At 36.4% G+C, this 11,385-nt stretch overlaps 1 protein-coding gene across 1 annotated transcript; it reads left to right on the top strand.

Annotated features, from left to right (window-relative positions):
- Positions 1-507: 507 nt before the first annotated feature.
- Positions 508-6,038, top strand: LOC112464071 (puff-specific protein Bx42-like). Its single transcript, XM_025030862.1, has 9 exons — positions 508-557; positions 2,990-3,143; positions 3,296-3,463; positions 3,533-3,831; positions 3,927-4,062; positions 4,191-4,449; positions 4,564-4,789; positions 5,069-5,242; positions 5,340-6,038. Exons 1-9 carry the CDS (start codon positions 544-546, stop codon positions 5,533-5,535), a joined length of 1,626 nt encoding a protein of 541 aa, XP_024886630.1. The 5' UTR covers positions 508-543; the 3' UTR covers positions 5,536-6,038.
- Positions 6,039-11,385: the final 5,347 nt, after the last annotated feature.

The following is an 11,385-nucleotide window of genomic DNA, read 5'->3' as shown; positions in this document are numbered from 1 at the left end:
GGTGGGAATGTAAAATAATTAGTAATAATTGAAAAAAATTAAAAATGCTGTTACCTCATTTTCTAATATAAACAGTTGTATAAGTAATATGTACAAAATGAAATGTTCCCACCCTTCAGAAGACGTGCACAAACAATAACGTACCTTTGAAATTGAGATTGAAAGCCTGGAATAAAAATGAGACGTTCGAAGAAATTATAACCTATAACCATGTCTATCCTTATCTATCATCATTGTCTATACAAGGACAGATATAGAATTTGGTCGGTAATACAAACGGCTTTAGGATCCCCTTAAAGGTGATTATTAATTTTTTGAATGATTGTAAGTTCGATTTATAACTGATTGATATGGAGCTTGGCTCTCTTCTTTATCGGCATATGGAGGAGGAGTAACTGATGAAAGACGCAAGAGGGCGACTATTCCCCCGGATAGTCCCCCAGATTTCTTGTTATAATGCGTGGACTGTTCCTGTGGAACCGGAAATCCATTCGGGGCAGAAAGAAGAAGAAGAAGAAGAAGATACAAAAGTCGTGTTCGACGATGTATTTAACAAAGTAAGGGACTGTTACTTTTATAAGTGTATTTGTATATTTGGTAAAACCGTTTCATTGCTGTTTATCATAATACTAAGTAATATAAAGGCGAGACGTTCTCTCTCTGAGATTGACTAGAAAACAGAAATCTTAACCTAAAGCCTGATCTACAATGTGTTCTTTGCTTCCTGTTTTTTGCTCTTAACTTCTTTGCGACTATCTCGTATTTCGCAATTCCGTTGCGTAACGCGATGTTTTTTGTTTTCTGTCGCCTAAGATAAAAATTGACGAACTTTAGAAGAGACAAGAAACCACGTTACGCGACGAAATTGCGAAATACACCTGGTAACCAGTTTGGTAGTTCAGATGCGTCCCGAAGAAGTGCGCAAGAAAACAGTCCAAAATTGCGACAAAAGTGCATAATATCTGTGATTGAACAAGTACTTACTGTACTATTGCAGTAGTCTGCTGTAAGAAGCTACTGTGAAATTTTATACTATTTGTTAAAAGTAAGCATGTAGCAGAAATGTGAAAACAATATGGAAGTATCTTTTGAGTACAGATTCAACCGGCAGAAACGTGAAAAGAACGTGCAAGCATCTGCCCGTGAGAAAAAGTGCAGTTGAATGTGCTAGACGCTTGAAACATATTTGCAGCAAAATTTCACAAGTGTATGTCGCTTAAATTGTTGTTTTTGCCGTACAGATCCGACCGGCAGAAACGTGAAAAGAACGTGCAAGCATCTGCCCGTCAGAAAAAGAACAGCCGAGCGCGCTAAACTCCCAGACAGCACAAAATATTTATAAAATATTTATAAAAAAGATTTAAATATTTCGAAAATATATACGTTGAATATTTTGTAAATATTATAATGTCCGAAAAATAAAAGTATCTAAAAGATTATAATAAATATTATAAAATAAAGTGTAAATAATTATCATCAATATTATTAAAGTTGTTTTTAATTTATGTTATAAATATTTATAGAAATAATTACTGTAAGTTAAGTAGAGATTGTGAAACTGTTATAGCTTCATGCTGTGAGATGTAGGCTATACGGTCCATTTTGGCGTTACGAATTTCGAAAAATGTTTGATTGATAAATCAGATGTACGGTATATTCTGCCAAAATAACAAAGATAACGCTCTCAATAACGATAAATAAACAAAACAAGGCAAATGAGAGCTCGTTCGCGACGATGGACGGGCGACAGTAATAAAATATTACAAATTGAATAAAATATATATAATAAAGTAAACGTTTCGGTCCTTGATTTGGACCCTCCTCAGTACATATAGCTGGTCGAGTAAAATGCAGTGGTCACAAGTAGTAAAAAATGCCGCGTAATACTTATTGTATTACGAATTACGCGGAGAGATAGTGTCGTATATATCTTATCAATTTGACTGTCAGGTAACTCTTGTGATTACTTTTTAAGGTATGACTATATATATTTGTTTAATTTATTTCTTTTTATGGAATTAAGGTAACAGTCACGTTGAGGATACGAGATCCACACTCTCATAATCGGAGAGCGAAATAACTGCATTTTTGACTACTTGTGACCACTGCATTTCACTCGACCAGCTATATGTACTGAGGAGGGTCCAAATCAAGGACCGAAACGTTTACTTTATTATATATATTTTATTTAATTTGTAATATTTTATTATTGTCGCCCGTCCAACGTCGCGAACGAGCTCTCATTTGCCTTGTTTTGTTTATTTATGCCAAAATTATTTGTATTTCTGCTGCTCTACTTCTTACGCAAGCATCTGCCGTAATTCTTGTTGAATTCTGCTGTATGTGCTGGTTTGCAACAATGCCGCTAAGCGGCACATAATGGTAAAACTAACTCGCAAGTAAATTTCAGTTGGGATCTAATATAAGCAGGCCTCCGGCGAAGCGCGAAGCAAAATCGTGACATTCGCGACAATCTTCGCCAGCAAGGCTTACCCAACACCACTGCGGTGATATAAATATAAAAAATATTTTTGTAAATTATTTTAATCTTCCTAAAAAAAATTTTTTAAATATTTTGTGCTGTATGGGTAGCAGTAGGCGCTGTTACAAATCTGGCGCGATTATGTTGCACTGCGATTTGCGCAAGCATCTGCCGCATTTCTTGCACTATTCTGCTATATGTAAATGCATACACATATCTTCCACAATTCTGTTGCACTACGACGAGAGCAAGTTTCTGCCAACAGAAAAATAGTCAAAGTTGGAAATAAAAAACGCATGATCTGCCTGAAAGTTAGTGCACGACTTTTCGTGCAGTTTTACAGCAGAATTGCAAAGAAATGGTTACCAGGAACGAGATAGTCGCAAAAAGGTTAAAAGCAGAAAACAGAAAGCAAAGAGCACATTGTAGATCAGCCTTAAGAATCAGTGTCTAACAAGTAATTATCTGGTTGTAATAGTAGTTTTTTCCATTTTTCTCTGCAATTAGCTTGTTACTTGCCCCCACCCAAGTGGTGTGGGACAGGGAGGATGAGGCACGCGAACAAAAACTGCGCCAGAGGCCCGTGTCAGCGTTAGTCAAAGCTGTCGTCACCGCACCACCTTATGGACAGCGACGAGGATGGGTGCCACGCACTCCAGAAGTGAGTAATTGCTAAAGACTTGCACAAACAATCATTCTTTGTCAGCATAATTCAATTACTTTTGTGTTTTATGAAATTACGAATGATTACGGTTGGAATATTATGTATGTATGTACAATAGTACTTGGAAATTTATGGTGTATGTTGCATAGGACTTTGGAGATGGAGGAGCCTTCCCCGAAATTCACGTTGCACAATATACACTTGGAATGGGGATGAAGGGCAAGGAATCGACAAGCAATGCCCTGGCGATACAACTCGACGATCAAGGAAAAGTAAAATATGATCTTATAGCAAGACAAGGTCATGGCAAAGATAAAGTAAGTTTCGATTTTGCTGCAAATATATTCTCGGACTAGCATTTTATTCTATATTAATTTTTTTTATAGATTGTCTATAGCAAGTCGAGCGATTTGCTACCATCAGAAATTACAAACGAGGAAGATCCTACCTTGCAACGACCTGTCGATGACAAAATTGAAGATGAGACGAAAAAAGCGTTAAAAAAAGAAACGAGATCGAAGATTGCGGCGGCCATGCCTGTGAGATGTGCGGAGAAACAAGCTCCGGCTCAATATATACGTTATACGCCGTCGCAGCAAAGGCAATCATTCAATTCAGGCGCAAAGCAGAGGGTTATCAGAATGATGCAGGCACAGGTAGATCCTCTGGAACCACCGAAATTCAAGTATGTAGAGCAAAAATAATAAAACGATCGTAAGAAATCGTACGAAGAACAGATACAATTACCGGATGTATTAATATAAAGATTTGCGATTGCAGGATTAATAAAAAGATTCCGCGAAGACCTCCGTCTCCTCCAGCGCCTGTCATGCATTCTCCCACGAGAAAAGTGACGGTAAAGGAACAAAAAGAATGTAAAATTTTACCGTGTATAAGTAATTGGAAAAACGCAAAGGTATTTGCAAATATTTACTTTGTGCTGAACATCACGTATATTTCGCTACCATAAGAGAGACAACAATGAAATATAATTAGATGTATTCGATTCTACCTAGGATTAAACAAAGCAATGTTATATTTCAGGGTTATACAATCCCGTTAGAGAAGCGTCTTACTGCGGACGGTCGGGGCTTGCAACAAGTTCACATCAACGAGAACTTTGCCAATCTAATAGGAGCTCTTTACATCGTTGAAAGAGAAATCCGTCAAGCTGTCGAAATGCGCGCGCAGAAGGAGAAAACATTGGCTCAGAAGGAGAAAGAGAAGAAGGAGGATAATTTGAGGCAACTCGCGCAAAAGACCCGAGAAGAGCGCGCCGACTTGAAATCTGCCGCGACGCTAGGTTTGTATAATTGCCAATTGTTTACATACAAAATAAACAGCAGATAAAAAGAATATTTCTGAAAATTAAGACAAATATTCAAGTGATAAATAAATGCTTTCTTTCTTTCAACAGATAAGGCTGAAGAATCACGCGAGAGAGACCAACTCAGACAAGAGCGGCACAAGGATCGCGCTCGCGAACGTAACTTGGCTCGCGCCGCGCCTGACAAACGGTCTCGTTTGCAACGCGAACGCGAACGCGAACGCGAACGCGAACGCGACATCAGCGAGCAAATCGTTCTCGGCTTACCCGCAAAAAGCATTCCTAGTTCGGGAGAGGCGCAGTTCGATCAGCGTCTCTTTAATACCAACTTCTTCTTCTTCTTCTGCTTTGTGGCGCTATACTATATTTGCTCCATCACGGATGTAAACGGCCATTATACAATTCGGTTAAATATGTGTTCAGAAACTGCGTAGTACGGAAAACCCTCGCAAACTCGTAAGATTTCAAACTCGAGAATGTATAAGTGTATGTGTGTATGTATGATTGTATGTGTATGTCCGCGGTGTCTTGAACTCGGTAATGCCGTAGGTGCGTTAGGCCCAAGGAATTGCGCGGATCACTTCCCCCTGCGGCCCTTTAATACCAACAAAGGGATGAACAGCGGTTTCGGACACGATGACGAGTATAACGTCTATGACAAGCCGTGGAAAGATGGCAATTCTATCGCTTCGCACATTTATCATCCCAGCAAGAATATCGATAAAGACACGTACGGAGACGATTTGGAGAAACTAGTTAAGACAAATAGGTGAGAATCTTTCTATTTTTGTTCACGGTAATATAAATGATTATGAGTGGTTGTCTATAAATTTAAAGTTGCTATTGTTGCTTATTTTTTATTGCAGATTCGTTCCTGACAAGGAATTTAGCGGAGTCGATAGATCAGTCGCTCTATCGGGACCGGTACAATTTGAAAAAGACGAAGAGGATCCTTTCGGTTTGGATCAGTTCTTGAAACAGGCCAAGCACGCCAGTAGCTCGACCACGAGTAGCTCGAAGCGAGAAATGTTGAGAATTGACACGTTGAGAATTCTTGCGTAGTATTTCCAAATAAAAAGATATTTGCGTTTTACGGCTGTTTATTAACTGTCAAGGGAAAGAGGTAGACTTAACCTCAACTCGGAGTATTTTCGAAGTGTGCTGAAGTGATCTGTATTATAGTGTTATTTTGAGCAAATATCTTTTTATTTGGAAATACTACGCAAGAATTTTCAACGTGTAATTTCTCGCTTTTTTCTCACATTCCAACATGGCTGCGACGAGTACCCAGAAGCCTTAAAAGTTTATTCCATTGTTATGGCACGAATCTTACTCCCTGGGCACGATTTAAAAAACCATTGGAAAACATAGAATATGTAACACAACTTATTTTTATTTACATACATATACATAGATATATAAATAAAAAGACATTACTTTTTAAATATAATTAATTATTAATCATTGTGAAGATGTATTGCACACTTCTGCTTTGGAATGTTAGGAAACATAGCAAGCAACCCTATGTTTTGTCATTATATTAAATTCTTGGATCGCATCTTGAGTATTCTTATTTTTTTTTAATTTGTATAAATTTAGAAAAGAATTTTATACAGCACACGAACCACAATTAATAAAACTTGCTGATATTGCTATGCCGTTGTACACTTCTTTTTAATGAAGCAAAATTTCCATGAAGACTATGGTAGCGTAATGTGTATGAAAAATTTATCTTCTACCCACAATTTTCCGTTCTATTTTTATAACTTGCTTCACGGAAAAGCAAACGCGTTTTACATTTTAATAAGAAAGCTTCAACGAATTTAATACCGAAGAATACTGTAAGAGGGACTTTACAGGTCGCTTTATGAGTGGAAATTATTGCTTAATTTTCGAGGGAAAATTCACAACCCAAAATTTTGTACACCAATGCCGATTTTTGGCATTGCTGTAAAACACTGCCGACATTTTCGTACACTGCCGACAATGCTTATTCAATACCTACAATGCCGTCAATCCTATATATAAATAATATAAACTTAAGGCAATGCCATGCAATTATGAACACTGCCGCGTACTGCCCATTATTATACGCCAATGCCACCTCTATCAAGTTAACCCCCCACTATTTCAAAAAAATCCGCACCTATTAAAAAATTTAGTGCTATTTATGTGCTAATTTGTTGCTCTAGTCCGGATTTTGTTGCTCAAGCCGTTTAGCAGGAAACGGCGATCGAAATGGGGGGAAGGGGGCAGCTTGTCGTCATAATAAAAAACCTATATAGAGTGCTCAAATCCAAAAAACAAATTGAACCAGAACCCAGAATTGAACAAACACCAGAATCTGTTGCTTTTTTGTTGCTCCAAGATAGCGTGAAAACATTTTTGAAATATAACGTTTTTTTAGAAAATACGTAGGGGAGACCGGGGCTAACTCGACACCGGGGCAAACTTGACACTAGGCTTTTTGCCAATTTAAATCTATCGTAGAAACTTACTTTTCCTACTGTAAATATGAGTTATAGTGTAATTTTTAACGCGACATAAGCGTTTTTGATAGTGAAAAGTAATTTTTCTGATCTCTCGAAAATGGTCTACTCTTTCATCGAGCTTTCGGGCAAAACTAAGCGACGTATGTCGGGCAAAATTTTCTTAAGTAATTTTGTACCTGAAGGAACGCTCTTTAAATGTGTACCATTAAATTTGCTCGAAAATTTTAATTAATTGTTGAAAATTGCCTTTGAAAAAATTGTGTCGAGTTTACCCTGGTATTTTTCAATTTGAAAATTTGTCTTCGCGTCACTTTTTCTTTCCTGGAGGCAAAACTAAGCGACGTACAACAAAATTTCTTTAAGCAATTTTGTACTTGAAGGAACGCTCTTTATAAATGTGTACCATTAAATTTGCTTGACAGCACTATATATTGACTGCATCTTAAACAACGTTATATTTCCAAAATATTTTTACGCTATCTTAAAGCAACAAAATAGTAACAAATTCTGGTATAAACGTTTATTCGATTTGAACACTCTATATATATTTTTTCACATGAGGAGGGGTCAGTTTGACACAGATTCTAGCCCCACCACATACTAAAAAACACATATAGAGTGCTCAAATTCAAAAAAACAATACATCAAAATTTGTTGCTTTAAGATAGCGTAAACAAATTTTTGAAATATAAGGTTCTATAAACAATGCCACTAATAAATACTGCATCTTTGACCGTTATCTACGACTTCAATGGCTAAAAAATAAGTAAAAGAACTTGTTGCTTAGCTCTTTTTTGTCTTAAAATATTCTATAGACCGTGCCCTATCAGAATATGCAACTTAAGATTTTGTTGCTCGCCCCTAACTGCAAATAAACAAATTATTTATCTCCGCGTCGACCGTTATCTGTAGCAGATCATTTTTTCGATCGACTGTTTTTGGGGTAAAATCATCAGAACTATTACTAAAAAGTATCAGGAACTATAGAACTTGACTGCATGCGACAAGAACTGCCTTTTATTTTTGATCTGCCGGAAAATGATATGCCAACTTCACAGACACATTCCAACAGGGCTCGTGTCCTTTCTGCGATGATCGTCGCCTCTCGAATGCGCCGCATACACGATAAACAGATATGTTGGTGGTTTCACACCGAGACACAGATCTCGATCACTCCACGACTCGATTATAATGTTCGCGGTAAATGTTTAATATAACGCTCTCCTCTCCGATTTTCTTAAAACTTTGTAAAATTGTTTATTTCTGGGTGTAAAAAACATTTTGAAAAGGAAAATCGTCGCTTAGGTCTCGTTTTTAAAAAATGTAATTTCAAAGTTTGGATGTCGGTAAGGTAGGAAAATAATAATTTACGTTTTTAAAGTACTGCGCAACTTTATTTGAAGGTCACGTGACAACTGTCTGCTAATTAAATACAAAATATTTGCTTAAAACATGTGCATGTGTGCCCTGCTTTAACGAAAATCCGAGCGAAAATCATAACTTTTATAAAGCAGTGGATACACACGTGTGTGCCTTGTTTTAACGAAAATCACAACTTCTATAAAGCATACGTGTGTGTGTGTGTGTGTGCCCTGCTTTAACGAAAATCACAACTTCTATAAAGCAGGGCATACACACGTGTGTTTGTGCCCTGCTTTAACGAAAATCACAACTTCTATAAAACAAGACATACACACGTGTGTGTGTGCCCTGCTTTAACGAAAATTACAACTTCTATAAAGCAGGGGATACATACGTGTGTTTGGCGCCCTGCTTTAACGAAAATCACAACTTCTATAAAGCAGGGCATACTCACGTGTGTTTGTGCCCTGCTTTAACGAAAATCATAACTTCTATAAACCAGGGCATACACACGGTGTGTTTGTGCCCTGCTTTAACGAAAATCACAACTTCTATAAAGCAGGACATATACACGTGTGTGTGTGTGCCCTGCTTTAACAAAAATCACAACTTCTATAAAGCAGGGCATACACACGTGTGTGTGTGCAGTGCTTTAACGAAAATCACAATTTATCAATTTTGGCCACGTACAGTATTTCACAACCATAAAATTTTAACCTAAATGGCACCGTTAATGAGTATGCGGACAACTTAATTTGTGAATATAGTAACAAATAAAGTTGCGCAGTATTTAAAAAACGTAAATTATCATTTTCCTACCTTACCGACATCAAAACTTTGAAATTAAATTGAAAAAAAACGAGACCTGAGCGACGATTTTCCTTCTCAGAATGTTTTTTACACACAGAAATAAACAATTTTACAAAGTTGTAAGAAAATCGGAGGGGAGAGCGTTATACTAAACATTTACCATGTTCGCTGCTAAAAGAATGACGCAATTAAGTACGTTATTTGAAACTGAATACACCGGGTGTGCACTGATAGACGGCCGGAAGACGAATGTGGACGAATGCTCGCTCGCCCGGGCTGCGCGCCCCTCCCAACATGCTCACGCACGTGCACGAACGCCATACGCCGGGCCGCCTGGGACGCAACGCGGTCGGCGCCTATTGCGCGCATTCACACCGACCTACGCAGAACGCGCGGCCTGACCTACCGCAACGCAAATGCCACAGATGGCCGCTTCTACACAATTTCTCTCTTTCTTTTTCTTTCAACTTCAAACATCTTGTAATGTTGACGCACGCAAATAACAAAAAACTCACAGTACCTGAGAATGCCGCTCAAAGAGGGTCGGTATGTGCGTCACGCGGTCCAGCATCATTTCCATCTGCAATCGATGACGTTTGGTTTGTTCCCGTGCCTTCCGTCGCGACGAAGGGACGTCCGCATATTCCTTTTATTCTATTTTAAAAGTTATAACAAAAAGTTGTTATAGATTTAAAAAATAATTTATTGCAAGACATATTTGGAAATTTAACCCCAGAACGGTACACTTCTAAAAGTAACGTAGATGGTACACATGAGTTAGGCTAACCCGCTGTTTTTTTTTTTTTATTATAACTTTTTATCAACTGCACATTTTAGAGCAAGTTTTTTTTTTTAATATTACTAAATTAATAGTTTAAAAATTTAGAAATTTGAATATCCATGTTAAAAAGCAAAAAAACTTTTACACAGAAACTATTTACAAAATTACAGAAAAAAAATTTTTAATTTAGTAAAATTGTGGTTTTTGTTTATATAATCATATTCCTTTTTCTAAAACAAGTTGTGACCTAATTCTACTGGGATTGTAAAGATTTATAGTTGTATTTTAAGGGAATTAATATTTTCAATTACTTCCAAAAAGTATAATTATTTTTAATGGTGAATGAAGGTAATTTTAGGCTCTTGTTAGTAACTTTTTATGGTAATAAATAAAATAAATTATTTGCGTAATTTGACATTAAATATTAAATGTTTTAAGTAAAAAATTGATAAATAATAAATTTTTAGTGACATTAGCATTTTAATGACAAATAATAAAAATTGAAATTTATGTTATATTGTACATTATTAAGTAACATTAATGTTATAAGATCAATAAAAAAAATGTTTATTTGATTTTTCAATTCCATTTTATTCCTAAATTCTATTTAATTGATTTTACAAAAATTAGTATATATCACGAGTTTACTAACGTTAATGGTACACTGGATTAGTGTAACCCGGAGACTAAAACTTTCGATGCTTTTTATACTCGGCAGTTTTCAATGCTGGTTCGATTATGGGTGCTTAGTAGGGAGTTCTCCAAAGTATTCCCCCCCGCCTGATTCGGACTCCCTTTCCATACAATATAGAAGTGCATGGCGCGACTTTTAAAATCAAAATTGCTATGGGTTGCGCTTAGTGATGCCGCGAGACGAGACAAGACGAGATGAGATGAGATTTAAACAAGACAAAACTTTGTCAAACTTTTCGAGACATACTATACTACAAGAGCTGCAATATATTCACCAGCTAGTACTAAAATCTATAGTTTACATCACGCGCACATGTAGACAATAGCGTCAGTATTAGCAATGTGAATGGAAGGAAAATAAATTTAGATTGTATAATCTTTATGCTATAATTACAAATATATGATATTATAATGCATTTTAGCATATACTATAAAAGCAAGGATTATATTTATTAATCTCCATATTTTTGGTCTTCTTTCAGAAAAAAAATGACATTCAATTATCAACCTTTATTATATTATGAGAGCTGTAGTCGACATCCTTATATCGGCAGACTATCCGTAGGAGAAGAGAATAGAGTTGACTTTATCTATCAATTTGTGAAGAAAAGAATTGTTGCATCAGAGAGCCACCCTATAATCTTAGTATATTTTATACTGCCTCTGATATTATATGTTATTCTATACATTCTTATCTATACTGTACTGTAAGTTTATAAAGAAAATGAAAATATTTATTATAATTATGTCATTTCTTTTAAACAAACACCAAAA

The sequence above is a fragment of the Temnothorax curvispinosus genome, unplaced genomic scaffold, assembly GCF_003070985.1.
Source record: "Temnothorax curvispinosus isolate PA1 unplaced genomic scaffold, ASM307098v1 QBEX01013848.1, whole genome shotgun sequence".
NCBI lineage: Eukaryota > Metazoa > Arthropoda > Insecta > Hymenoptera > Formicidae > Temnothorax > Temnothorax curvispinosus.
The sequence above is the reverse complement of the archived record's forward strand: the minus strand, read 5'-3'. Positions and strand labels throughout refer to the sequence as shown.

What these genes read in the sequence shown, in the direction of transcription:
- LOC112464071 (XM_025030862.1), top strand. An exon ending in GGGTGCCACGCACTCCAGAA is followed by an intron (nt 3,144 to 3,295) that starts GTGAGTAATTGC and finishes TATGTTGCATAG; the next exon opens with GACTTTGGAGATGGAGGAGC. An exon ending in GAAATCTGCCGCGACGCTAG is followed by an intron (nt 4,450 to 4,563) that starts GTTTGTATAATT and finishes TTCTTTCAACAG; the next exon opens with ATAAGGCTGAAGAATCACGC.